A 27,248-nucleotide genomic window follows, 5' to 3' on the forward strand; every position below is an offset into this window, starting at 1 on the left:
ACCCCTCGACTCTTCCTATAACAAATATCGCCAACATTCCACCGAGTGGGACTACAATTCCCAAAACGGACAGACCTAGTTTCAGACCTTTCATTTCGATGGCGACCAAACCAAGGGCACATGGGTACACAAGAGCAAAAGTCAACTAATATGCATTGAATTATTAATTTTCACAGAATCAAGTTTACAAGTGCAAATAGTGAATGCTTTAAGTTTTCTTGTCTACTTAATTTCTCAAAAATACTGCAAAATATAATTCCCCCAAATTTGCGAAATCTGACAGGTTATTTAGTGTACCAATAATATTTGTTATATAAAATGAATTTCTGACGCTCCTCAATATGGATCCATCAGAAAGTGTGCAATGTTTAACCTTTGCATCTTCCATACGATGAATTTCCATTGGCAGCTCGCGAGGATGGGAGCACTATCTGAGCAGAGTGTTCTCGAAGGGGTGCGCTGGGAGGGTAAAACTCAAATGTTTTCCAGCAACTGACCTGCGCCTGGCTTTTTGCAGCTGTAATCAATATGCAAACAAACCATTTGCCGCATTAATTACAAAGTAATGCAGCGCCGAGCGTGAAATGTAAAAATAAACGGCAGCTGCTCGCGATTTGCTTGATGACTTGCCCGAGGACTCGACCGGGTGGGTGGTGTCCACGGACCCTGAAGAGAGAAATGGGCTGGGTTAGTAGGGTGTATTTGGTAAGGACTATTGAGGTTACGCCAGTGCACTATGGGGAACTATGCCTGTATCTAGCATAAATATTTTCTTTAAATCATGTTTTGGGTAATTCACTTTAACAAGTCCCTTCATTAAAAATAAACACGACTACATTGGGCTCTTTTTTTCTGTATAAACTGTATCGGCAAATAACATACTATTTTAAAAATTTTACTTTTAACAACCTGTAAGGTTGGCAAGTGGCTTGTTCGCTGGTGTAGACACACGCTCTTTGGAGCGAAATTCAATTTCTAAAAGCTTCAAACCCTTATTTTGACTTGCTAAGCAAGCACCAAGATGTAAATAAAATAAACATAACTTTCAATTCAACTGGTGTGTTTCTCGTTACTCGACAAATTTTTTTTTTTTCGTTTCCACATGCTCTCTTAGTATCAAAACCTAAGAAGCAATCTTTCGATATAAGAGATATATATATTTACATTCCTATTCTTTATATCCCCAACTCGTAGATTGCATTCGTTGAAAGTGAAGCGTTTCCGGCCTCTACAGTATCTAGCTTAAGTTTTCAGGCTCATATTACCAAAGCCACGAACAAATTAGGGTTATAAGGTCCTAATGTATATGCTTTTACCACCAATAATAAAAGAAGGAACGCTCTAGTCGATTTTACTCTTATTCTTATTCTTATTCTTATTCTCCTTATTCTCTATGGATTATAGTTCCAGCTATATAGATTATAGTTATAGTTCCTGAGATCTCAGTGCTCATACAGCCGATCGGACGGACAGATGCTAATCAAGAATACGACTATATACCTTATAGGGTCGGAAACGTTTCCTTCTAATGGTTACTTTTAATTAGGCATGGATGATTGCATATGAGTAAAATTACGCTTTGTTCCACAGTGCAGGGAAGTGTCTGTTCCGAATGACCGCCATGCGCATGCCATTGATGAAGCAATTAATTTCCAATTAAATCGATGATTGCAAATAAGCGCAGTAAAAAATAAGCAACTGTATACATAAAAAAGGAAATCACATTAAACCGGAAAAAGCAAGGAATGGAGGAAGAACCGAAGAAGAGAATTTAAATCATCATGCGAGGGTCAAAATAACATGTCGCAAAAAACTGCCTTGAAACCCGAAGGCTCCTTTAAGGCACATTACATTGTTTTAGACTAGAACATAATTCTTTTTAATCTATTAAAATATTATATTTTTTGTTATAGGTATACTGGACGATGATGCTCTATAAGGAGTGCTGTGGACCATCTATAACCATTAGAATTATAAAAAGAACCAATATCCGACTGTAAGCAGAAACCCAAATGAACTCGATTAGTAGAGAGTTATCAAGAATGATTTGTCTGGACAACCTTTCGCCGAAAACGGACGAATTGAAAGAAAATGTATGAACCTCTTCACCAAGCCAATACCAAAATCCATAAATTGGACTTCCTATTGCTTTGGCGTCCAGCTTTTCCTCCAACTTTGCCGCCAGTGACTACTCAATGTTCTAAAATATCAAAAGAATGCTCGCTGGGGAGAAATGTTGATGAAATGAAGACGTGATCGAGGCAACTGAGTCCTATTTTGAATGGCATAAAAAACATGGAATCAGGTTGAAGAAAAAAAGTATTTTGGAGATTGGAGAGTTTTTGATTGGCCTGTTTTCGATCATTTAGTGCTAGTTTTTCTCAAAGTCATTCCTAGACAACACATATCCCAGTGCCATGTGTCGACTTAACTGTGCCTTTTGACAAATGATTAGATATTATCTTTTACTGTATTCTCTAGGTAATCTTTATATCATAATTAGGACCTTCTTTCTCATGCCCATCTGATTGTGGAAATAGTAAGATGATTTACTTATGATCTATGGTGATCTCTTTATGTTGGGACTGAGAAGCACTAACGTGATAGCACACTTTTACATTTCAGCTCTAAATGTGGTTAAGCAGCTTCTTTCAATTCAAACTTGGGAGAAAAAGGGAAGAATCTTTCAACATAGCTTTATTTGTCAATAAGATGTTTATACAAACCTAATATGTTCGTAGCAATTGCCTTTTAACTCTAGCCTTTTCGAAATGCGACAACATTGATAGATCAGTTCAGGATCCAGATTTCAAATGTTTCCCCATTAACTTTCCCGGTTATTCATTTAAAAATGACTTAATTTTCAATTAAATCGTATCACCAGATTTCTAACGCCATCTGCTCCAACCAACTCCGCTCAGTATTTCGGTTTAAGCTCAGATGTTCCCCTCCCGTGGCCATGCTAGGGAACCATTACATAAAATAGACTTTTGTTGAAATATCGCTGGGGCTGCTTTTTAAAGTGCCATTTTCTAGGACAATTTTGTTGTTACGGCTGTATTTATTCGCACTCCCTCATCTAGTATCTATGAGGACGGCACACAAATCACGGCAATTTATTTATGACACTATTTACAAGAAGCAAGGGGGCAACGGCAGCAACGGCAGACAACAGCTGGCAGCTGGTCCGCACTATAAATGCTGGGACAACAAAATTGGGGGTTCCCGTTCATGGAAAGTCAGCCCCCGACCCACCTTCCATCTGGACCCCACGTGCACTCTACTTAAATAACAATTTCAATATATTGAAATTTACTCTGTCACATGAAAGCTAAACAGCTTGCACTCAGCGTCAGTTAGGGCGGAGGAGTCCTGCGATGGTATTGGCTCTGGCACCATTCTGTTACCCAACCCCCAGCACATTATGATTCTTCCGTAAGGCCCTTTCGGTGATGGCCCCTGTAAGTTGAATATGTGCTGGAATTGCAGGTTTTCAGTGTACGGCATTCACATTTCCATAAGCCACACCACAACTACCATCTACCTTAGCAAGCACTGCTAGACATTGGGTTGGAGGATTGTAACCTGGATGTTAACCTGTTCGAATTTTCAACACAAAGAAACCATTTCCTGAAACTCTGTTCCTAACAAAAATGCCTTAACCTGTAGTGAAACCTAGCCTAGTTCGATTACTGGAAAAATAATGACTATGATCGTTGAGGATACTTTTAGTAGCTAAGGTTATGATTTTGATCATAATTGATGATTACGATAACTAGCATAATTGGTAATTTGTGAGTTTCGATAGGATATTTTTCAACGAAACAATATCAGTTTAATAGTTCAGTGTTGGGCTGTGTTTCTGCTTATGTGGCAGATGGAGGTGCCTCCTCTTCAATTTTTCAAGAATCTTTTGGGTTTGTAGCTTTTATGTTGTGCTGGTGTACATTTGCCGAAAACAAGTCTGCTTGATTAATCTGCAATCAATAAATCTTAAATTTCATTTTTAAGCTTAACGGGAGTGCTTAAGCATAGTGCCACAACTATAAGATAGCCTTTATTCTTTATTCTTGTATTTTGATATATTATACAAGTACAATATTGCTGGCGCCACCTGATACTAGAGCCATATAAGGCATGGTGACTGAATGTAACTTCACTTCCCATGTGAGGTCTTACAAGTTCAATTAGCTGATACATTTTGAAATAATGATTGGGCTTCAAAAGTGTTTGGTACATCAATAATATATCAAGTCAGTTTGCTGCAGTTTGAGTGGGATTTGCATTCCCTTAGATGCAATAATAAGCTTCAAAGATTATTATAAAGAAATGGTTAGTATTTGTTATTAGATTATTATAAAGAAATGGTTAGTATAATGTTAATTTTGATATTTTCACCAAATGAGTAACGATTTAGGTTTCTTTCTGAATTTGAGATATGCCAATACCTATCCCTAATGGATTCTTTTGAATTCAAATTTGTTTCTTATTACTTTGAACGTTTTTCCATATTTTCACACAAATGAAAAAATTCCCTAACTTAACCGTTCTTAATCTTCATTAACTATATAAAATCATTATCTAAATAATACTAATCAGATTTCATGTGAAATAGTGAAGGTTGGTTACTTAATCTATCGTGCAAATAAACAAGAGTCTTCAAGTCATGGCAATATACTGTTTCTGTTTTTTCTGCCCGTTTAGAGGTTGTGGGTAATTTTTAACCACGAGTGGAGAGAGAGTGGAGGCTGAATGGCAGGCGGGTGGTCGGACTTGATGTCGGCATCCTTTTAAAATGACATCAGGTGTTGCACGTTGTGCAAAAGCTTATCTTAAATGATTTATAAACTACCAACAGTACAGAGGCCAAAGCTTTTGTCATTGCATAAAATATGGTAAAAGTGCAGAGGTAGCAGAGAAGAGTTCCAAAAAGGAGTCAGACAAAAACAGACCAAGAAAGCCTTGACTGTGACTATAAGCTTTCATAGAAAATGGAGACTTTTCTCTTTCTTGTATAGAGACAGGACCATATATGGCATTTTTCTTAACACATTGTTGATGACGTCATTGCTTACATGGGGCATAATAACCTAAAATTGTCCAGCTTGTTATAGTCCGTGAACTCGTTCACTGAGCTCCTTCTTGTTTATGTTCAGTCTGTGAGCTCTTTTACAAAAAACAAGGCCGGGATCCCGGATGGAGCACTCTTGTGTCTTGGCTCGGATTGATCGCACGGCACTCATATTTTGTGAAATGTCAAACTATCATTCAACTCTCTGTAGCCCGCTGTATAATAATAAATGAAAAGTGGCAGCTTCCCTTTCCAGACCGAAAGTGTAATAAATTCCATTTTGGCAGTTGCGGCGCCCACGGCTCAGAAAATAAACTTAAAAAAAAACGGAGCAACAGAAAATAACATAAATTAATATTCAGTTAAAAATGTGCAAATATTTTGTGCACGCATGCTGCCATTTTTTTCTTTTGCCACATCCACCGGAGCGTGGGAGAGGGAAGAAGTAACAGAGAACGGAAATGTGTGGATATCCCTCTTTCCGCGCTTTACGGTCAGTGGATTTTTTAAATTTGTTTTCCTTCTGCCATTTTTTCGTTTTTTGGGTTAAATTTATGAATTATTTGCGCGCTTGCCGTTGAATTTATTAAATGTAAATGCCGTTTCGTCTGCCACCAGACCTTGTATTTGGGGAAAATACCATTGCATACTTTTCAGAGGCAAGTGACTTATCTGCGGGCCAGATTTCATGCGGACGCAAGCTGGGAAGAAGTGTGCGTAGCGGAATGTATGGAAAATATCGCCGCGAGGTAATTTACATGCGTTTTTGCCATAAATTAATGCGCCTGCAGGTCGTTCAAGTACGTAGAATATGGATATGATCGATGATGCAAGTGCGTTTGTAGTTTGGGACATGCATTTCTCAGTGAATTATGTCAGTGATCGGTCCGTCAAGTTAGAAGTAGAAGTTAGTAGTTAGTAGTATTTAATTTATAAATTATAGACAAATATACAACCATATCTATATTAATCTTGACATTACGGACAACAACTATTTATTGTATTGATTTTTTTCAAAGCAGACCCCTTAACTTTGCTTAGGAGTGTATGTTTAATTTATGGGAAATGTACACAATTATAGATACTTGGCTGGGAAAAATGGTAGCAATAGTTACTCATGAGCGTGGTAACTCGTGCTGTAGTTTTTGACATCCGAAAAAGTCATGTTAATGACAGGATGAACGACTCGAGGGGAAAATCAGAAACAGAGCCAACGATAAAAGGTAGCTGGTGGCATTACCGCAAATGACCATTTCATTCACATGCTGGGGGTCAACAGAAAAGGGAGGAAATCCAGCGCTGACCGCAAAAATGGACTTTGCTTATTATGCACAAACACGGCAATAAATGTAAAGAGGCGGGAGGAAACGGATAAAAGAGCACGAAGAGTCGAGGGAAGTTTCGAGCCGATTTTCTTCATCGCTCGATTGCAATGTTAAACTGACGAAACAAAACCTATCGTTTGCAGCTGATTCAGATACTATAGTTTCTTGCTTTCATTTGGACCTTAAAAAACCAAAAAATCAACTTTATAGAATATTAAGTTACTGTAAAGGATTCGAATTAAAAATAAAAGTACTTCATTCTATTGCTAGTGCTATTGTCATGTCCGAAAAAATGACATATATGCGTACAGATACATTTTCGTAGCCCCTATTTATATGTGATATTAGGGTTAAAATTTTTTTTGAGAAATCCAAAGCCACCAACAGCGCAGTAACTCAATATGACTTTACTCATGGCTTCTGTTAGAGCACCCACCAAGCGATATGCTGGTCAGGACTACAAAGGGACTGTCTTCGTCCGACCTCCTGGAAAACAACTCTGTCTGTGTCTGCACAGATCGGCGGCATAAAAGATCTAATGCCTCGACATTTGCAGGGAGTCTTGAACAGGCGAGCACCTCTAATAACCACATGACGACGAGCTTTTAGCTTTGAGCTTGCTTTGGCTTTCGGGAAAGAGCGGGTCCCGTCGGCAACCTGCTCGTTTGACCCTCGTGAATTTCTCCCAACGTCGCATATTTCAGGTGTCACTTTTGCTGTTTTGTCAGTTTTGCGTATGACACAACTGGCGACCCAGCAGTAGGCAGTGGGTGGTGGGAAAGGTCCTGAGTCCTCCCATTTTTGTGCCCATTGCAACGGCATTTCCGCTGGCAGGCGACGCAGCTGCGGTGGCAAATGCAACCAGCAATTTTAACGTTGCTGAACAGAATTACAAGAAACAAACCCGAGCAGCGAGTACCTACCATCGGCCCGAACAGGACTGCGAGGACATTGTGAAATCCGGGCGATTGCGGGATATTAGCATGCGTGCACCAAAGGATGCCAGCAGCATCCAGTTTCAAGAAAACTTTCCAACTCAGGAAATGCACTTTCAATAGTAGTTTTACTAGCTTTATTTATTTTTTATTTTAATCGTTATTCGTTAATTAAAGATAGGTTCAATCTTTATTTTTGTTTCGCCAGACTCTCGTTGCTTGACGTGCCAATCGACCGAGGGGCGCAGCCGTCTCACGTACGGCTCGGAACACGCGGGTTAGATCCGAATGGATTAGTAAAGATACAAGGAAAAGTTAGTTTTATGCTAAATGGATTACTATCGAAACACTTAAAGTGTTAGGAGAAGAGTTAGAAGTAATGTTATAAAGATTATTGTAGTTCGAACATAGTACCCGAAAGGGTTCATGTTGGGCACAGTTCGAACTACAATGCTGTAAGGATAGAGGAATCTGGATACAGAGGTTCCAGATACATGATCCATATTCCAGAATCGGACGAACTAAAGAAATGAAAAGTTTTTTGGTAACATAGGGGTCGTTAAATTCCTTTGACCACCTTTTAATGAATCCAACCATTACTCTAGCTTTATTAACTATAAAGGAAATATGGTCGGAAAATTTAAGATTTAGATCGAGTAAGATGCCAAGGTCTTCAACTGCATTAATTCTTTCCAAAGCTTCATGTCTTAGGCGACAGAGTGTCATTGCTTTGAACTTGGAGCCATTAAGATTTAATAAGTTTGCAGTGCATCAGCTCTGAAAATTGTTAAGGTCAGATTGCCATTTCACCTGGTAGAAGGCATCGGTATATTGGAGACTGTTAGACATCATCTGCATAAGTACTAGGGAGTCATTAACAAGCAAAGGAAGAACATTAATGAATAATGTAAAAAGTAATAAGCCAAGATGGCTCCCCTGAGGGACCCCGGAAGAAGCTTAGATGCGGCGTCCGTATCAGAGGGGAAGCACAGATCGAGATAAATACCTAAAGAATTCCCAATACGACTTCTAACATGCCAGCGGTAAAGTCATGATGTGACGTAGTATAAAAATAAATAATAAATAATAAAAATATTTAACAAATAAATATCGTACCATGTGCGTATGCTTGGAGAAATTTGATTTTAAAGAAACAACCAAAAACATTTAAAAAGCTTGAACCGTTTCGGCCATGACTTGTATTGCGGGAAACTATATTACCTTTTAAATGAGGTGCTTTTATTTTTAGCGATGGGCGAATATGCTTAAATGATCAAAAACATCGAGGTTATCATTCAGTTTCTGTCATTTCCGTAGCAGCTACAAGCTTGGCTTGCCCTATCCGATAGGTAGCCGATTTTTGAAAAAGTTCGCGTATAAACGGAAAGAAAGACCGACTGGGCTTTTGTTTATTATCAATATATACGCATGTACCAGTTTACAAATATATATATTATATTATTTAAAGATGTGAAAATGTCTCATTATCGGATTTATTTATATTAATATCATTTTGATATAACAAAAATTTTATAAGCATGAAGAAAGTACCATTTTGTTCATTCATTTACTCAAATTGAAAAGCAATTGATTAATTTGAGTGATAGTACAGCTACTCAGTTTAACGTTTACAATGAATCATAAACCCTCCAGTTTCAAATATTTACTTAAGCGAATACCAAGGGTCCTCCTTGACCTGCGGAATATTGTACCGGATCTTAACGGGCGCCAGAATGTGCATGATCATGTGCTTGCACTCGCTTGATGCTGACGGGGATTTTGGGAATACCAGCGATTGATTGATGCGCTTGAGAAGTATGTGGACATTTGAGCCGTCATAGGGAAGGCGCCCAAAGACCATAGCGTAGCATACAACGCCGCAGGCCCAGATGTCAGACATAAACGGGTCGTAAGCCACGCCTGGATTAATCCAAGAAGATGTTATTGTGTAAACAGGTTAACATTGGAAACTCACCCTTCAGAATCTCTGGACTGGCGTAGGCGTAGCTGCCGCAAAAGGTTTTCGAGAGAATTACTTGGTTATCCGAGGTTCGAGTATCCTTGCGCGCGAACCCGAAGTCGATGAGCTTCAAGTTCCAGTTTTCATCCAGCAGCAGATTTTCACACTTTATGTCCCGGTGCACCACTCCCTTGCTATGGATGTACTCCACAGCACTCACCAGCTGCTTAAAAAGAGTCCGCGACTGCGGCTCATCCAGGAACTTCCGCTCACGAACATAATCTAGAAGTGTTCCATTCTCAGCCAGCTGCATAATCAGGTACACCCTGCACCATGGTCGGATGATCAGCATTAGAAACGAAAGTAACTGAATTTCTGATGATGGAGGGAAGTCTTACCTATGGCTGGTCTCGATGCTCTGGTAGAAGGTTATTAAATTTTCATGATGCAATCCCTTTACGGCCTCGATCTCTCGAGGCAGAAACTTCTGAGTATACTCGGAGGGAGCCTTTACCTTTGAGATGATTTTGACAGCAACCCGTTTACCGTACTCCTCCGAAAACCCAATCTTTACCTTGGCATAGTTTCCTGTACCAATTACTTTGCCGAGTATGATGCCGTGCTCCTCAAGGATGGTTTTTTGAGGCTTGGACTTGTCATCGGTCTTTGCCTGGACTGCTGCTTGTCCCGGCGGCTTCGGCTGCGGGGGGCGGTCACTGAAGGTGTAGACCTTCTGCTCTTGGCGGCGACCGGAGTTCTGGTCGGTGACGAGGTCCTGCGAGGAGCTAGCACCAATGACTAACGAAAACGGATGGGAGTTTGGTTAGCTAGTACTACTACTGACAGCACTGAAGCCGTACTCACCTCCGCCTTGGTCGTTTTTCCTTCTGGGGGCAGTCGCCATTATAAATGGTACCACAAGTACGATTTTCCAACCCACACGCCAGTGCGGTGTTAAAATACAGCGGTAATGTATTGAGAAAATCAAAGAATCATTGGATGTATATCATATTCAGGAACGATCAATTTTGGGAGATTGTAATATTGTGACATTCAATGAAAATATATGTATATTTATATAAAAAACAATGCTCTCTTGCTCGATTGGGCTTCCTGTCAGACAGAGGCGGATAAGGTCCTCTAACGAGAAAAAACGAAAATATTGTATTACGGAACATTTTCTATTTTTTAAAGCGCTTTTCAGAACTATCCGTAATCATCATTCGTAAATGTATTATTGGAGAAAATAAAACTGTTTGCTCTTTCTTACTTAAACAACAGTTCGACTATTCGCCAACGGGCACAAGTAATATACGTTATTTTTTAAACATAAGAGGATCAATAATTCTCCTACTTAATATCACATTCTGGCTAAGTTTTTCCTTCTATCTCCCTATTATATCAATTAATATCTCTTTCCAAATACTGACGTATTTTGACGTTAGTCAGCCATGCTTATTCTATAGAGAACTACAAGCAGTCTACAATGTATTGTAATGGCCTTTATAGAGTTACTTATTCTCTCCACAATATGCCACTTAATCATTATCTATTTTCCAGCATCTTAAACCGCTGTTCTCAATTAAAATATAATACTATTTTTAAGAGTACTATATTCTATGTTTATATTTAATTAGGCGATTATTACTGAACGTATCGATTGAGAAATCGATTCAATGCGACATTTTCAAAATCATGGGATGCCTAGATTTACATACATCAACGTAAAGCCGGTCTGGTATTATGATATACCCCTACCGAATACCTAAGTCTTAATTCCCCGCTTTTCTTTAAGGTGAACTAATTCATTCTTTCAAAATAAATTCAAATAAAAACCAAAACTGCAATATTTTCACACTTTTTAATTTTAAAGTACCATCAGGAAAGTAATCCCTATTTTCTATTAAGACATCGAGTAGACGGGTATATTATATAATAATATACAATATTAATATCATATGACAAGTTATAGGAAATGTTTTCTCCGTAAAAAATATGTTTCTAATCGGAATCCGTAGGAAGGTAAATTTTAATTTAAATTTCTTGATGCAATGTAAACGCTTCCTCTTCAAGTTACAAACTTTCAAATTAGTATATTAAGCGCTCTCTCTCCACGGGATGGTTCCACTTTTTCAAAAACGAACCAGTTCCGGCGCCTTTCCGCCTGAGTTGGCATCACCCGCCCTGTTAAGTGGTCTCTATGACAACGGTCAACTGCCAAAACAACGAACCAAATACTGTAGGCACACCGAGAACTGAGGACGGACAATCCGACTATTTTCGAACGGAGTGTAATTTAATTTATGGCTGAGGTGCACGTAATCGGACAAATACTTAAAGCAGTTGACTTTGCCGAACCGCACCTGTTCTGTAAGTGGAGTCTGCAGAGCGGTAAGTCTAACACTGTTACTGACACTGTCTGCCCAGTTAATCAGCTCGATTCTTTTTTAAAGGGCACGCTTGGCGCCTAGTTCAGGGCGAGGTGCAGGGTCAGAGCCACGTAGCATCTCACCGACTACAGAACTGCTCCGACTTTGCCCAACCCCTGGACATCCACCTAAGCGCTGCCTCCATTCAGGGCTGGCCGCGCTTGCTGCTGGAGGTGTATGCGGTAAACGTCCTGCAGCAGTCCTGGCCCGTCGGCTACGGATTCGTACACCTACCATCCACTCCCGGTTTCCATCGACTTGAGATAAGCACCTGGAAGGTAGCTCCCAACAGCCTCTGGCAGTCGCTTCAGGAGCGGTTCGGCGGCGGAGGAGCGGCCTTGAGCAAGACGGATCTACTCTACTCGGGCGTTGAGCGGTGAGACCTTCTTCTTTTGACCATTTAATTATTATAACTAATTATGCTGTAATCCAGCTATGCAATATTAAATTCGACAATGACTTTTTTACACCGGTTACTCATGCAGTAAGGTTTCCGTCCTCTAAGGTTCTTATTTTTTTGATCACGGTTACTAGCAAAGCTAGGAAATTGGGCGGCTAAGCAATCTATTTTAAAACGATAAATTATTATAACTAATATTTAAACTACTGAACTACCAAAAACTTTTTAAGTCAGACCGAAGTTTTGAATTAATGAAGTTCAGGTTTTTGGTCTGACATGGGAAGTGGTATCACCGCCTGTTAATAAGCTGCGTCAATTACTGTTAATAATTTTAAAATTGGTTAAGAGAATGATGGGCTTCGGGTACCTTCGCAGTTGGCTAAATCTGAACAGAGTAGACGCGAAATATTAATATAGGATTCCTGTCTAAAATTTGATAATAGGGAATTGGTGCCAAACTTTGAATGCTCTTTAAATTAATTTTTTGTCTCAAAAATATATAGCTCATTTTAGAATTATCTTTTTTTAATCTAAACTTATCTTAAACTATATGATTAGCTGTTGTGGCTGGCACACTTGTTATTTGAATCAAAAACACTAAGTTTATTCAAAAATTTATTTACGTTGTTCAACATAACAGTTTTTATTATTTATTATTTGTTTAATCTGCAGAATCCCTAGTAAATAATTATATTTATCTTTTTTCATGCGCAGTTATAAGCTGAAAACTCTGAGTTCCGGAAAAGTGATTATTGAACTGAACCTAATATTTCGAAAGTTCGAGGAGTACGGTGTAGAGTTCAAGTAGCCATGAAAAGAGTATTGCTTCTAACTTGGCTGTGCTTGGCGGCAAACAGCATATATTCGATAAAGATTGGAATTTCACACAACTACACCACAGTATCACGGCCCACGACGACAGAATCCACAGAACCAACTCTTCCAGCCAGCACAGAAGCTTTTAGCTCCATCAGCCCGTTTCTGGAGGCGACCAGCACTCCTGGCAATACATTTCCATCGCGTAAAAACCAAAAGGCTAAGGCAACTGTTGCCCCTTCAACAGCATCGCCGACTTTACAAGCGAAAACACAATCTTTAAATTCCACTGAAGCGCCTCCTTCTTTGCCGACGTTCGAGGGCAGTAGGCATTTTTACTGCTCCTGCGATCTTCTGTTAGACACATGCGACCTTAACTGCTGCTGTGACACCGATTGCGTTCCCGAAACCCGGCAGGTTTTTAATTGTATTCCCAGTTCTTTCCTTCCGCAGCTTCAATCCCGATTAGAGGATTTCCAGTACACTCATGGCTTACCTACCTGTCAAATCAACGACGGATGGCTGTGCGTTTTTCGCAGCACCGCAAATCCATCCAAGACCCATCTGCAGATTGCAAGCTTTGATACTTCTCATTATTTTAAATGGAGTGATTACTTGGATGTTTATGAAACAGACTCAGCCCATTCTGGGTCATCGGTTTTGCACTACAAGTTAGGCCAGCCCCTACAACTGTGGCAGCCGGAGACCAGGCAGCTAGAAACTTTTGAGCTGCCCGCCGCCTACGAAAGTTCCAGCTGTCAGCTGAAGCAGTCTATTTGGCATCTGAAGCCAATTAAGACCATCTGCAAAATGAAGGACTCTTCGCAGCTCCAGGAGAGCCTATGGGGCATATTAAATCTGACTTCAACATATCATCTGCTCCCCAAACCCCGCGATCTAGAGGAACAGGAAGTGAAAGGACTGGTTGTAAGGGTCTGCCAGAGAGAAGAAGATAAGTCCCTACATTGCCTAGAGCCAGGGAACGAGACTCAACTGGATATTATAGCGGACAAAGTTGACTTCATTTTGATCCACAATTTTACAAATATTCTAGAGGCCCAGCTGGTTCTAGAGGAGGCCAAACTGTCTGCGGATGATACCCTGCCACTTTGGCTTCAGTACACTGTTCAGTTCATCGCCCTAAACGATTCGCCGGCCAAGCCCACTTCAGGTCCACTTGGTTACCTGCAAGGCGCTCCGCTAATCTTCTCCAGAATATTGTCACAGAACAATAGCGAGAGTACTCCGATTTTTAGCTATTTCCAAAATACAAAAGGCTTTCACTGGCTATCTCTACCCTCGCGGAAACTTCGAAGTAGAAGGTGCCAACGCAAACTGGACCACAAAGAAGTACTCCGCTTCGGCGTGGACTCTCTCACCCGATGTCATTTAACCCAAGCGGCTCCCCAGCTGCAGGTACACAAAAACCATACCGAATATTGTCAGGACCTGCAAGCCAAAATATGGAGACAGCTGTTGCCCCACGATTGCAGCCACCTGGATCAAGTTGACAAGATGTTCGTCTCCCAACTGGGCAGACCGGAGCCGGACAAATGGATTCCCATGGAGGTGCGCTACCCGGAAAACAACCAAGAGATGCCACCTCCCGTTCAAGCTGTTTACAACGAAGAAACGCAATTGCTGAGCTGCCAAAATATTTTCCTTACCGTTGGGTACGAGGTCCATGTGGCAGATCAGACCTTAATGGAAGGAAGGGCGCCTCACCAGCAAGTCCTGCAGAACATCCGCCTTGTTTTAGGCCAACGGCATGATCTCGAATTCGATACCAGCGAAATGGAGGTGTCTCTTCCTTTGAGCATGTCCGTTATGTTTTACCGGATGCAGAGAACAGCTCTGAGTGGGGCTTCCAGACTCGGCCTTTCCGGACACGTAGTAATACTCGCATTTCTCTATCGAGGGGTACCGTTTATATTGCTGCAACTGCAGTCTCTAAGCTAAGTCGGCGACTTTTAATAATGTCAAAATAAAGATTGAAGATCACGGCAAATTCAAAAAGATGCTTTTTTTCAGAAACATGCCGAGTCTAGCGCCAGCTAGAAATTCAGGATTTATGCCCGAAAATGGTTGACGGGCACAGTTTTGTCATTTTGAAGAAAACCTCTGTTGGACTGGAGAGTACTTGGCGAACCATTATCTGGGGTGAAGTGAACTTATTTTCTCTTTTTATTTCTACTCAAAGAGTATTTGTGACCGGCAGGTCGTCTGTGACCAAAATATTTTATATCAGGGCTTGGCCATGTCGGTCTGGCCTTCTCCCTGTATCCGTGTTTATTCGCATCTTAGTAATCTCAGAATAAAAATAAAACCAAGGAAGTTAAAATAGGGCATGTTAAATATCTAATAATTACATAAGGGGAGGTACGGGTAGTGGGTAATGGCAGAAATCAGTAATACTGTTAAAATGCTTCAATTACTCTAATTCAGTGTCAGAAAAAACATATTAAGTTCTTTCCCCCTGTAATTCTAAACCTTTCTTTGCCCAACTTTATTCGAGGTCCTTTATAGTGATCAACCCAACTGAAAAATTAAAAAAACTAAGTTGGATAATTTTTTATACCCGTTACTCGTAGAGTAAAAGGGTATACTAGATTCGTTGAAAAGTATGTAACAGATAGAAGGAAGCTTTTGCGACCCTATAAAGTATATATATTCTTGATCAGGATCAATAGCGAAGTCGATTGAGCCATGTCCGTTGTCCGTCCGTCCGTCCGTCCGTCCGTCCGTATGAACGCTGAGATCTCAGGAACTATAGCAGATACAAAGCTGAGATTAAGCATGAAGATTCTTGAGGTCCCGGGACAGCGCAAGTTTATTACAGCATCCTGCCACGCCCACTCTAACGCCCACAAATCGCAAAAAACTAAAATTGCTGAAATCTCAGGAACTATTGCAGTTAGAAAGTTGAAATTCAAAAGTATAATCTTTAGATGGCAGCGCATCTTATAGTGGTACTACTATCCGGCCACACCCACCCATACGCCCACAAGGTTTTCGGATTTTCTAGAAAGCTGATATCTCGGTAACTATAAGAGATAGAAAGTTCGGATTAAGCATGTATGTTTCTATAATGCTCCCAATGCGAATTGTTTTTTCCAATCACGCCACGCCCACTGAACGCCCACAAACCCGAAAAACCAAAAATGCAAAAATCTCGAAAACTATAAAAGCTACACAATTTTGCTTAAGAACACGTATTTAGGAGATGCCTCTGCAACTTGCCACGAAGTTGCATCCGGCCACGCCCACTCTAACGCCCACAAACCGCGGAAAACTGTGGAGTCTATAATATTATTATGAATGCCTTCGTTTGACCTTGTGTAACTTATTTTTGTTAATATCTATCGACTTACAAAAGATTTTTCAAATCGGAACATTATTTCGCTATTTATGAAGAAATTAAGGTTATAAGGCTCCACATGGGCAGTGACGTCACTATAAGCATACTCAACATACTTCCTCTGACAATAGGTGGCGCCTTGTGAATTTCCACTAGCAAAATTTATATTTTAAAATTGTGTAAAACAGTAACGGGTATCTTATAGTCGCGGCACTCGACTATAGCGTTTCCTCTTGTTTGGGGTAAATTCTAGCTTTTAAGTTCAAAAGTGACCAAAGGTAAATAAGTGCCTCAGGTCACCCTAGGGACTTTAAGTCACTTTTAACATATTTGAGTTTGTTTTTATTTTTGATTATGATACTCAAACAATTTTTATTTGCCGTAAATTCGGTTTGGTATATTTCGCGTCCAAATGCAGTTATACCCCAGTAGCTTTTTATATTCAGGTCGGTAACCAAATCGACATGAATGTAGATCAAAATTGGAGACCCAATGTAGTGATGGAATGTTGAATTTGAACTGACTAGCGATGTTTTCAGTTATGACCGAATGGTTTTTTAACAATCATATTTAAAATCGCTAAAAAGAAGAAGGAACTGAAAATCTGCAACGGCATTTTAATCCTCTTTATAACCTCGTTCACATGCAACTAAACGGATTGATGCTGCCATGTTATATTAGTCGGCATCTTTATTGATTCAACCCCTATTGGTAAGTGGGGTCTTTTTACAGGATTTTGGATAATTGCCACCTCCTGTATTGTCTATAAATGAAATGCCTTCATCACTAGAGATCTTCGAGAGTTCCTCGTTCGTATCAATATCATAGCACAAATTTAGCAACGTTTCATCGATCAACTTAAACAAATTAAACACATTCGCTCTGCCATTTCGATTTTCTTTCAAAGAAAACCCATAAAATAAACGGAAACATAAACGAAAATTCTATGCAGTTTTGAAATAGCGCTGCTAGTAAAAGATTGTGTAGAGTCCCAAAGGCACTTATCCCAATTTCACAGCTACGTATTATAAAATTCCATATGTATATGCAACTTCATTTCGATTATATAATATCCGGCCATCGATGACAATAATTTTTATTCTGCTGATTTTGTACTTATTTTGTTTTTATTAATAAACAAAAATCCAATACGAAACCCCCAAAATTATTATTATTATGAAGCTTCGGAGAGACTTCAAAGCTTCCATTCATAAATTCCGTGTTTTTTGTGAACTGACAACTATAATTCAAATGATTAAAAAACTTAACGTTTTTAAGATTATTAAAATTATATAAACACGATATTTAAAAAATTTAATGAAAAACTGAAAACTGATATTTTTTTTAAAAATGTTCATGCATTATTTCTTAAAAATTCAAGCAAATTACCTAGAAATATTTTTGTTTTTTAAATATTTCATTAAAGGGATTTTCAAAATCACAAATTTGGATAAAAAATAAAAATATAAAAATATTTTGAACATTCCTGGATCAAAATTATTGCTGGCATGGAAAATGGTACCACACAATTTAGGTATATTTTCTGTCCACTCGAACGGTCCCACTGGACTTGAGCGGTAAAAACAAGCAATATGGAAGATTGTAAGTGCGCTTTTAAATACAAACATCAAATAGGTTAATATAACCACTCCTTAAGCCATCAACTTGAGCACGAGCATGTGTGACGGTGAGGCGTCCTTGCTGAATCATAACGTGAGTTTCAGCAGCACAATGGTTACGTCCTCCCTGGATCATTCAGTGCCCAAACTCAGTGTGACTCTCTCAGACGCGGAGATCCTAAGGCTGCGATTGAGACAGCCAGTAAACGGCTCTACCTCGCTAGATGCAACTGCGCCATTAGAGTCCAACCAAGGAGACGGAACATTGCAGGAGGATGAAACGGAGAGTGAGCGGGTCATTGACATAGAGGACACTTTGGAGATAACCGCAGACAAATCGCAGGTTGGGGCTGGGGACCAGGAACCTTCCTGGGTTGCTCCTCTCGAGTACTTCGGGAGCAAAATCGTTGAGCTTGGGCGACGTACCTGGAGCTCGTCAGCAAAGGCACAGCAATACACGAAGGGCTGCTACTGGTCCCCGGACGGTACTTGCCTTTTGGTACCCGTCCATTTTGACGGAATGCACGTAATGGAGCTGCCCACCGATCTCTACTCAGAGCCAACGGTGCAGGAGACACGACCCCTTACCAAGCTTCAGTCGGCCGTACACGTACCTGAGGGCGGAACTGTTTACGACTGCGTCTGGTTTCCGCACATGAATAGCCAGCAACCGGAGACCTGCTTGTGAGTAGACAGTCTGAAACCTTTGCTGGTCTTACTTCAATTTAATCTTCCCCAGCTGGCTGGCCACGAGACAGCACGAGCCTATTCACATGTGGGACGCCTTCGACGGTTCACTGCGTTGCAGCTACAGTGGGTACGATGCCGTGGACGAAGTCATGGCAGCCATTTCTTTGGCGTTCTCTCACGACGGCCAGAGGGTGTACGCGGGCTATAAGCGGTGCATCAAGATCTTCAACACCAGCAGGTAATCCCGATCCTGTTCTACGCTCCCTGGTTACTTATTTTCTGCTTAACAGGCCTGGACGAATATCGGATGATTACCCCGTTAAGTTTGCCATATCGTGCATTGCCCAGACCAGCGAACACCCCAACACTCTGACCTGTGGCAACTGGCACGGCTATATACAGCACTTTGATCTGCGTTGCAGCCAGAGGCTAGGTCCACTCTTTACCCTGGGAGGGCACAAGGGCGGCATAACACAGCTGCGTTACGGCGAGAACGGATCCGGAGAGTGGAATCTGTTCAGTGGAGCTCGCAAATGTGGCAAAATTTTGCAGTGGGACATGCGAAACTACAAGAAACCGGTAGTTGAGTTCCAGCGTCATGTGGACACCAATCAGCGCGTTCAATTCGACTTCACGCCTGACCGCCGTTGGCTTGCCAGTGGTGACACGCGTGGAGCCGTAAATGTCTGGAATCTCCAATGAACTCGGAGAAGCCTCCGTGCTGCCCCTGCACTCTGACTGCTGCAACGGAGTGGGCCTCAACCCAGTAATACCAATTCTGGCCACAAGTTCTGGGCAGTATCACTTTACAGATCGCAATACCCATAGAGACACTTTAAAGGACTCGAAAATAGCAGAGCAAGAGACGACTGACGATCCGAACCCCGATCAGCTGGAAGTGATCTACGAAAACGCAGTTATCATGTGGTGGTGCGGCCAAGGTGCATCAGAATGAACACTGCCATAGTTGAGTAAATAATACAAAAGCCGTCTTTATTTTTGAATCGATTTGGAATTTCTAAAGCATCGTGTCCGGTCGAGACTTCGTTCATTCACCTGCAAATGTTTGAATTATGAGCTAGAGTTGGAACTAGTATAAGCTAATCGTAGAAAGAAACACTTACCTAGAAGCGTTTAAGGAACTCCTCAGCACAGGTACGTGCCCTAGCGTTGACCGCAAGCTTCATCTCACTGATCTCCTTGTCGATCTCCTCCATAAAACTAATTACGAAGTCCACCAGCTTGTGCTTGTACATCTGTTCCGTGTGAAAGTTTGTGATCAGGAAGCTTATGTCGTAGCCCTCTATGGGCTTTCGGCGTAGAATAACGAACGATTCGGCGCGGCGCATCATGAATCTGGTGAACTTGTGGCACAGGATCCGCTCGATCTCGTCCGCCTGCTTTACGGCGATGCTGACGCGGACCGAGTTGATCGAGGGTTCAATCAAGACCTTCTCACGCTCGTTGCGCGACACCACCACGGGTGTGAGCACCAGCTCCTTACTGGAGCAGATTTCCACCTCCGGCTTGTTGTGCCGCTCCACTACCTGTGAGGGAAAGTCCTGCAGGCACATCGCTGCCGTCAGCGAGTGCCGCACGGCGGTCAGATAGGGCTTCAGGGTGGCTGCCATTGTGTCTGGATGTCAGTATCGTTTGTCTGAGCACTTTTTACTTAATTTATTATGATTCACGGATCTGTACAATTTATCAGCCAGAAATAGTGTGACCCTTCTCTGTTACTTACGGAAACACCAAGTACAAGGTGTGGCTGTAAAAATAATATGTAAAAGTCTTTATCTATTTAATTTATCAAACAGAATAGTAATTGGTGTCTTCGATTCGGTTTAATTATTGCAAAAAATCAATAGGGCCTATATATTACAGCTTAAAAAGCATTAGTTTAGCGCCTTAGGTTGTGAAGTTTGAAGAATGGTAAGAAACTTTACTAACAAGAACTTATCGGGTTGCCGGCTCTGCATTTTATTTTATTTTTAGCGATAACTTAATAATGCTACCTTGACTATGTATAAAAAAAAATAATACATAAATTAAATTGGCTGTATAACGGAATACTAGAGGATTTTGTAATGTTAAATTTGATTAAAAACAAAAATAATAGTAAACATTTAGAGGAAATAACACATAAATAGCCTAAATCGCAATATCGACCATAATTTTTTAATATTACAGTTTGCAGTTATTAATTTTTTTTATCTCGTAAGAGATCCATCTATGCTTCATGCCAGCTTGCAGGTGGCGCCATCTAGACGGATAATCTGAGCAGAAATTTTGGATTCTTATCCTTTTTTACAGAATAGGGAAGCATAAAAAGATATCTAAAAAGGGGAACATTTAGAATAAATAAAATGGTACGTATTTTCGGTGCTTTTAAAATGTTGTTTTTCTTGAAATTTAAGATTACAGTTAAGGATTACAAAAATTAAGGGTGTCGATTCTACAGATATACTTTAAATTGAAATAAATTGATCGCGACTACCATTTACCATTTAGTAAAGCAATCTACTCTGTGAATTTTAAAATAAATATGAGATCAGCAGAAAAGTTCTTCGGTAATTCATTTGTAGATCCTAGGACAAAGGCATGCCTCAACTGACGATAGCAGTTCTGTACTTATCCTAATCCCAATCCCAAACCAATAATAAAGGTAACTTATTTGTTTTATGCTGTTTTATTATACAATTGTTATAAGTAATTTGCTCGCATATGGTCATTTATTTATGGCTTTATGAACTTAATTTACGCGTGAACATAGAAAAAGTGTGTTCGTAAGCGATCGTACATTTGGTTTGTGTTGAGAATATTGACTCAATAATGGCCATTTTCTCATTGGATTGTTTATACTAGAAAGATTTGTTCGGCTGCATTTTGCATTTGATTAGACATTCATATATCATTAATTGAGTTAATATCAGAGCATTTTTGTCAATTGTATTGATGCTTGTTTGTTTTTAAGTTAGTTTTCTTGGGATCGCTTGGAAATGTTCGTGTCTGAGTAACTTGGAGGTCTGTGCGTGTAGTTGTTTTGCCAATGCACTTTTGTTAAGAGTTTTATGTTATTGATATTTGTTTGTAGAAGCCATAGTTTTACACGAGTACACATATATAACGGTATATGATTTTAAATTTAAGCTAATCCTTCAAGCGCCATTTGGTGCAAAATTAAAAAAAACTCGCAGGTTTGGAAAAAATTTTCCTAAATATTCCATTTGATTTGCCCTAAATACTTTTTATTATAACCCCCCTTCACTCCTCTTAGACCCATTTCTAAAAATAACTCGACGTTAGACAAAATATTCATTTCCATATAATATTACACACATTTTTGTATGCCTATATGTAGTGTTTTTAATTATGTTAATGTCTATATCTGCTTTTATGGTGTTCGTGTTGTTTGTAAATAAAACCAAAATGCGTTTCGTGTGACTTACAAGATATTTGATTTTTATTGAATTTTATAAGCATTTCGTATGTATTTTTTCTGTTAGACATTTATTTTATATATAGAAAATGCAAAACTTAAACTGTACTCATTAGTATCAAACTATATTCAGCATGTATATATATTTTTTTGCAAGTTAGTACATTAATAACTCATATATTTATTTAAATTAAACAAACTTTTTAAAATTATACTCGCAGAAGCCATTAATAGGTGAAAATACAGCGTGCTTATATTATTTTGAGTAAACCTCAGTCGGATGCCACAGCAATTTAAGGAAAACTTCAACAAAACACTAAAACATTCAAAATAATTGATCCAAAACTAAACTATTTAGAACTGAAACGACGCGCATTTTTAAGGGCTCTTCTGTCTGGGCGTTTAAGTTTAAGTGTAGATTTCCGTTACTAATGTTTTTGGATAAATTTGCTGTAAGCATTCATTTCTTTTCGCTTTGTCGTAGCTTTTTGTGGTAGTGTCTTATTAGTAGAGCTCTTGAGTAAATGTTTGGTTGCTATGTGGCTCAACTCGCTCAGCGGTATCTTGAGTTTTTCCTCATGCCTTTTCGTTTGCTTTCATAATACTTGAAAATTTTGAAGAAATTTCTTTGAGTTTTAAGTGTTTTCCTGCTTAAATATGTGTTGGTGTATTATGCAGTGTTGCTGTTCTTTTTATAGTCGCCTGGTTTGCGGTGAGTGAGCACAGCTCTCGAAGCAAGGTCTGCCCCTCTAGCCGGAAGAGGCAATGGGGCTCTGCTGACCATCTAGGTCCTGAGAGTGGGCCTTGTTTTGGCGCACTATCTCTGCACGGCGCTCCTGAAAGAGAAGAAAACGATTGAAGATTAGCGAAGGTGCATAGGCAGCTGGAGGCGCAACTGATGCAACCACTGCAACCAAGTGCCACTCAAACAATAGACAAATGGTCTTCTTTTTTAGAAACGTACAAGTTTTTGAACTTTTTCAATTTTTTTTTGCAATTCCTTTTCGCGGTTCTGCTCGGCAGCGAACAATTTGTTTTCATAAATGCGAGCCTTCTCCTCGAGCTTTTGACATTCCAATTGATCGTTCTGCGATTTGATTTCGGCAATTTTGACTGTGTTCTAAATGGGAGGATATAAGAGAAAATGAAACACAAAATTATATGAACGAATGATTAAACACTTGTTTGCTTATAATTCTTTCTAGAGCCCTGAGAGATGAGTTAATTTTAGTTAGCTCCGAGCTTGTTGCATTTTGTTTCCGAATAGCAGCTGAGAAGCCAGCGATTCGTAAGCACAGATCGGCTCAAGTAGTTCGGATAAGTTAAACAGTTCATTACTAATATTTCAACGAATTTTTTCATAATTAAAGGAAATAATATAGATTAAAAGTATCGCAAGTTATTAATCGAACTTTTTCATCTTGCCTTTAAGGACACTGAGTTGTGTAGTTTCGTTTCGGCAACGAATTATAAATCTTATAAAATTTGCAATCCTTTTTTTAGTTAATAAATGAACAGAATTAAATTCGAATTTTCTGCAGATCAAAAAACGTGACACAAAGTTATTTTACATTTTAAATGCCAACATTTAGCATCAAATTAATTGGTATGGTAATCTTAGAAAGGATAAGCAAGAAGAAATCCTCTCAGGTAAAAATGAATATGCTACTTTATGTAAAGTAATGTATGTATATGCATGTAAAGTGTAAAATGCTACAAAACCATTTACGTCACTGCTCATGTCAACTTGTTGATAACTGTTTAAAAATGGTCTGATTTGGTAAATGTTTGGCAGGTCCAAAAGCATTTTCAAAGTAAATATATTCAGATTACAAAAAAAAGGTATACTATCTCTAGTTTTGCCAAAAGTGGTTTAATGAACCAAATTTCGGCAATTTGAGTTTGAGTATAACTGCAGCAAATCTCCTTCACTACAGACTATACAGTAATTTTGTTCGAAAGAGAGAGAGAGAGAGGTCCGCTCCCTACACACTTACATGCTCCTTAAGGCGATCCAACATTTTCTTGATATTCTCGTCGCGCAAAGACTGGGCAATCTTCAATTTTTCCTCAATTGCCTTCTGCTCGTTGGCCTTCTGCTGCTCAAGAGTTTCCCGGGTCTTTTCGATCTCTTGCGCATGAATCTTTCGATAATTAAAAATCATTAGTTAGGGGTATACCAAACTTAAAATGCCATAGTAAACCTTTAGCTTCTCCTTCATGTCACTGATGATTGCCTCTCGCTTCTCTACGTGCAGCTCCATTTTCGACTCCAGCTGCTCCTTCGTCTGAGTTATAAACTCATTGGTGATTTCGTCCTTTTTGCGAGTGGCCTCCTCAACCTTTGCCAGCTTGTTCGAAATATCAGCCATCTTCTTTGCTTCTAGAGACTGTGGATAAATATGTTTGTTAATTTGTTAAAAATATCATTTGCAAAAATTAAACAATATAAATCATGGGGATGTCTGCTCTGTTTGTTATAAACGCTGAACGCTTGTGACATAGCGTAGGCTGTGTCTTAGATCACGGATAACTCAAGGATCCTTTAAACTACAAGCCGATTATTTCCTGCATAGCCCCGTCCCGGGCAGATCTTTATTTGAGCTCCAAACTATTAGAGGTCTCCAACCCATACACTTGGAAACTCACTAGATTGCTGGACACCAGAAGAGAATGTTTTTGTCAGTACCTTTCAACCCAGCGGTAATCAAGGATATATATACATACTATGCGCGACAGAACTTCCGTCTGGTTGTGTGAGCGCTGAGATCTCAGGAACTTTAATATAAAGACAGTTGGCCATACATATGAAGATTCTAAAGAAGCCTAAGCAGAGAAAGGTGGCTTCATCCTCGGGCCACGCCCACTCTATCCCACACTCTAACCCCCACATAAAACATCTACACATTCAAGGGTCACACATCGTCATCGAATCCAAGTTAAAGATCTTATGTCCGCTTTTACAGGCTGGTCAAAACACTTTGTGGTTTCTGATAGTCAAAGTTGGGGTGTAGAGAGTGCCTTAGTCTAAGTACTTGTATATTTCATAGTTTTAAAAAAATATATCTATCCGACTGCAAAATGAGGGAGATTTTAATGTTTAAAGACTTACGATGCGACGTTCCTCTGCCGCCTTTAGTTTCTGCTCTATCTCCTCTACGCTAACGTTCTTGCCGGGGGTTGACCGGCCGCTTGGGGACGGCCACATTGGGTGCCGGCTCGGCAAGGATGACCTCATAGCTTAGGCCTCCGCGGGACTTCTCTTGGCAGCGAATCTCTGTGGCTGTGGGCGAGAGAAGCCGGGTAGATACAGTTATAGTAATTCAATATTCGTACATTTGGGGTGCATGGATAGTTGTGGTTAAGGGTGAACTTCAGGCAACCCTAAACATGGCTTTCCTTTAACAGCCTAGAATGACGTCATGTTTTAACTTCCCCTTAAAACATTATCCCGAATCGAGTATTTCAACCGAGACCCAACCCAAGCCCCAAAAAGACATTCTTAAAGAGATGCCCAGATATAGATTCCAATTTTTGCAGAAAAATGTCGTATCGTCGCCATGACAAGCCTGACTCTCGCACGATTCTTGTCCGTTTATTTAGCTTGTAACTGAATATTAGTTAGGATGTTTCTGTTTTAAATATAAATATTGTGATTCCAGGACAATAAGATTTAACGAAAACAAAGAAAATTTACATTTTTATGCGGATTTAAAGCAGTTATTATATTTTTTGAATACTAAATTGCATTGCAAGGGTTTAGTGGCTGTGAAACTACATTTAAAATTCGAAAATCATAGAGTTTGAGATTTTAATTTAATTAACTCAACCGGAAATCAACCACATCTTATCAGTCGGAAAACGTTTTCTTTAGCATCTACTGTAAAGCACTTCCTAAGCAATTCCACTTTCAAATCTTCCAATTTTTTAATGACCGTGGGTAATATTTTCGACCTGCTGTATAAATACTGGAAAGTTTGTCTGAAAAATGGTACTTTGGGATGCGGTGGCACTTACTTAACTATGGCACCTGAAGATTTGAAATTGATGTAAGTCATCAATAAATACTGTCACGATTTAACTTAATGGAAATCGAAAAATCCTGTGCCCCAGAAACAAGCTTAAGTTTTTATGCTGTTTCAGTTTCAATCATGCCATGTTTATGACTGAGCCGTGGTATCGTGTACTTGCAATACTTAACCAAAAAACTCTTATACCGTGCCTATGGAAGCTACAAGCTAATCGAATACATATGTATATTTGAAATGTTTTGAGAAAATTAGTTTCTTTTCAGCTTTTTGTTTGGAGTAGTTGAATACAAGCAAATTGTTGTTACGTTAATCCGATGCGGTAGGGACCGACCTCTTTCGGAAAGCGTTCTACTAAAACTACTACCCCTATAAAATCGAAATAACATATCTATCAGTGATCCATCACTGACACTGACTAAAAAATTTGTCGAAACCAACAAACCTCCCAAAGATTAAACCATAACTAACGTCAGGATATCTAATCATGTGGATGTAGATGATAATGTGGATTGCACATACTAATTTAGGTCCTTAATAGAGAGTGTCTACTCTCACACACTCGTAAGCGACCTACGAATGAAGCATTTGGGATAAAGCAAGTTAAAATCTTTGCCAGCACGGTAGGAGACTGGCACATGTAGCCGAAAGAGCGAAATTCGTGTCAACTGATCCTAACCTCCCACTTACCCATTTTGTTTTCTATTTCTTCTGCAGTTGTCATGAGTTCCCCTTGGATCATCCTCTCCAGAATACCCAGAAAATCTGGCCCATCTGGGTGCCCTTCGTGATTCTCAATTACATGCGACTGGAGCTCCTCGGGGGTGAAGTCCATCTTGTCACAGAAGGGGCACTTGAAGCACTGCGGAGCGTTGGCATTTAGTGACATCTTGCCCGTAAAGACTAGGTCGAAGAAACGACCATCGTAGATGATCTTCATGGGGTGATAGTACTTGTGTTTCTGTGTGGGGCGGTTGAGGCCTTTGTCGAAGCAGTTGCCGCAGTACATGACTTTCGACCCGCACACGCTGCACTCGTACCGCCTGCTAAAGTCATCCCGGGCCGTGCAGCCCAGACACTTCAGGCTAGTTGCACAGAAACTGAGAGCCATTTTAAGTGAAATCTCAAACTCGAAATTCGATGAGGCGACGATAAAATTTTATAAAATTTTCAACGCC

At 39.9% G+C, this 27,248-nt stretch overlaps 6 protein-coding genes across 6 annotated transcripts; 3 read left to right on the forward strand and 3 right to left on the reverse strand.

Annotated features, from left to right (window-relative positions):
• Positions 1-8,814: 8,814 nt before the first annotated feature.
• LOC108113415 (testis-specific serine/threonine-protein kinase 3) lies at positions 8,815-10,335 on the reverse strand. The gene is made up of 4 exons (XM_017223968.2): positions 10,156-10,335; positions 9,690-10,089; positions 9,307-9,617; positions 8,815-9,251 (listed from the first exon to the last, which is right to left on the reverse strand). Exons 1-4 carry the CDS (start codon positions 10,193-10,195, stop codon positions 8,995-8,997), a joined length of 1,008 nt encoding a protein of 335 aa, XP_017079457.1. The 5' UTR covers positions 10,196-10,335; the 3' UTR covers positions 8,815-8,994.
• A 1,204-nt stretch (positions 10,336-11,539) lies between these two features.
• Positions 11,540-12,946, forward strand: LOC108113480 (B9 domain-containing protein 2). The gene is made up of 3 exons (XM_017224063.2): positions 11,540-11,682; positions 11,745-12,096; positions 12,835-12,946. The coding sequence occupies exons 1-3, from the start codon at positions 11,595-11,597 to the stop codon at positions 12,926-12,928; spliced, it is 534 nt and encodes a 177-aa protein (XP_017079552.2). The 5' UTR covers positions 11,540-11,594; the 3' UTR covers positions 12,929-12,946.
• Positions 12,931-14,934, forward strand: LOC108113479 (tectonic). Its single transcript, XM_017224062.2, has one exon. The coding sequence runs from the start codon at positions 12,931-12,933 to the stop codon at positions 14,893-14,895; it is 1,965 nt and encodes a 654-aa protein (XP_017079551.2). The 3' UTR covers positions 14,896-14,934.
• Positions 14,935-17,773: 2,839 nt separating this feature from the next.
• On the forward strand, positions 17,774-19,611 carry LOC108113473 (telomerase Cajal body protein 1 homolog). The gene is given in 5 exon segments (XM_017224056.2): positions 17,774-17,896; positions 17,952-18,597; positions 18,653-18,841; positions 18,894-19,302; positions 19,304-19,611. Coding segments are annotated over 5 exon segments (1,509 nt in total). The 5' UTR covers positions 17,774-17,886; the 3' UTR covers positions 19,559-19,611.
• On the reverse strand, positions 19,571-20,341 carry LOC108113474 (actin-related protein 2/3 complex subunit 4). The gene is made up of 2 exons (XM_017224057.1): positions 19,728-20,341; positions 19,571-19,659 (listed from the first exon to the last, which is right to left on the reverse strand). Exon 1 carries the CDS (start codon positions 20,232-20,234, stop codon positions 19,728-19,730), a length of 507 nt encoding a protein of 168 aa, XP_017079546.1. The 5' UTR covers positions 20,235-20,341; the 3' UTR covers positions 19,571-19,659.
• A 935-nt stretch (positions 20,342-21,276) lies between these two features.
• LOC108113454 (stress response protein NST1) lies at positions 21,277-27,196 on the reverse strand. Its single transcript, XM_017224030.2, is given in 7 exon segments — positions 21,277-22,878; positions 23,007-23,162; positions 24,040-24,186; positions 24,247-24,432; positions 25,155-25,223; positions 25,225-25,325; positions 26,761-27,196. Coding segments are annotated over 7 exon segments (1,167 nt in total). The 5' UTR covers positions 27,182-27,196; the 3' UTR covers positions 21,277-22,791.
• Between the last annotated feature and the right edge of the window lie 52 nt (positions 27,197-27,248).

This window comes from Drosophila eugracilis, unplaced genomic scaffold, assembly GCF_018153835.1.
Source record: "Drosophila eugracilis isolate 14026-0451.02 unplaced genomic scaffold, ASM1815383v1 contig_1828, whole genome shotgun sequence".
Lineage (NCBI taxonomy): Eukaryota > Metazoa > Arthropoda > Insecta > Diptera > Drosophilidae > Drosophila > Drosophila eugracilis.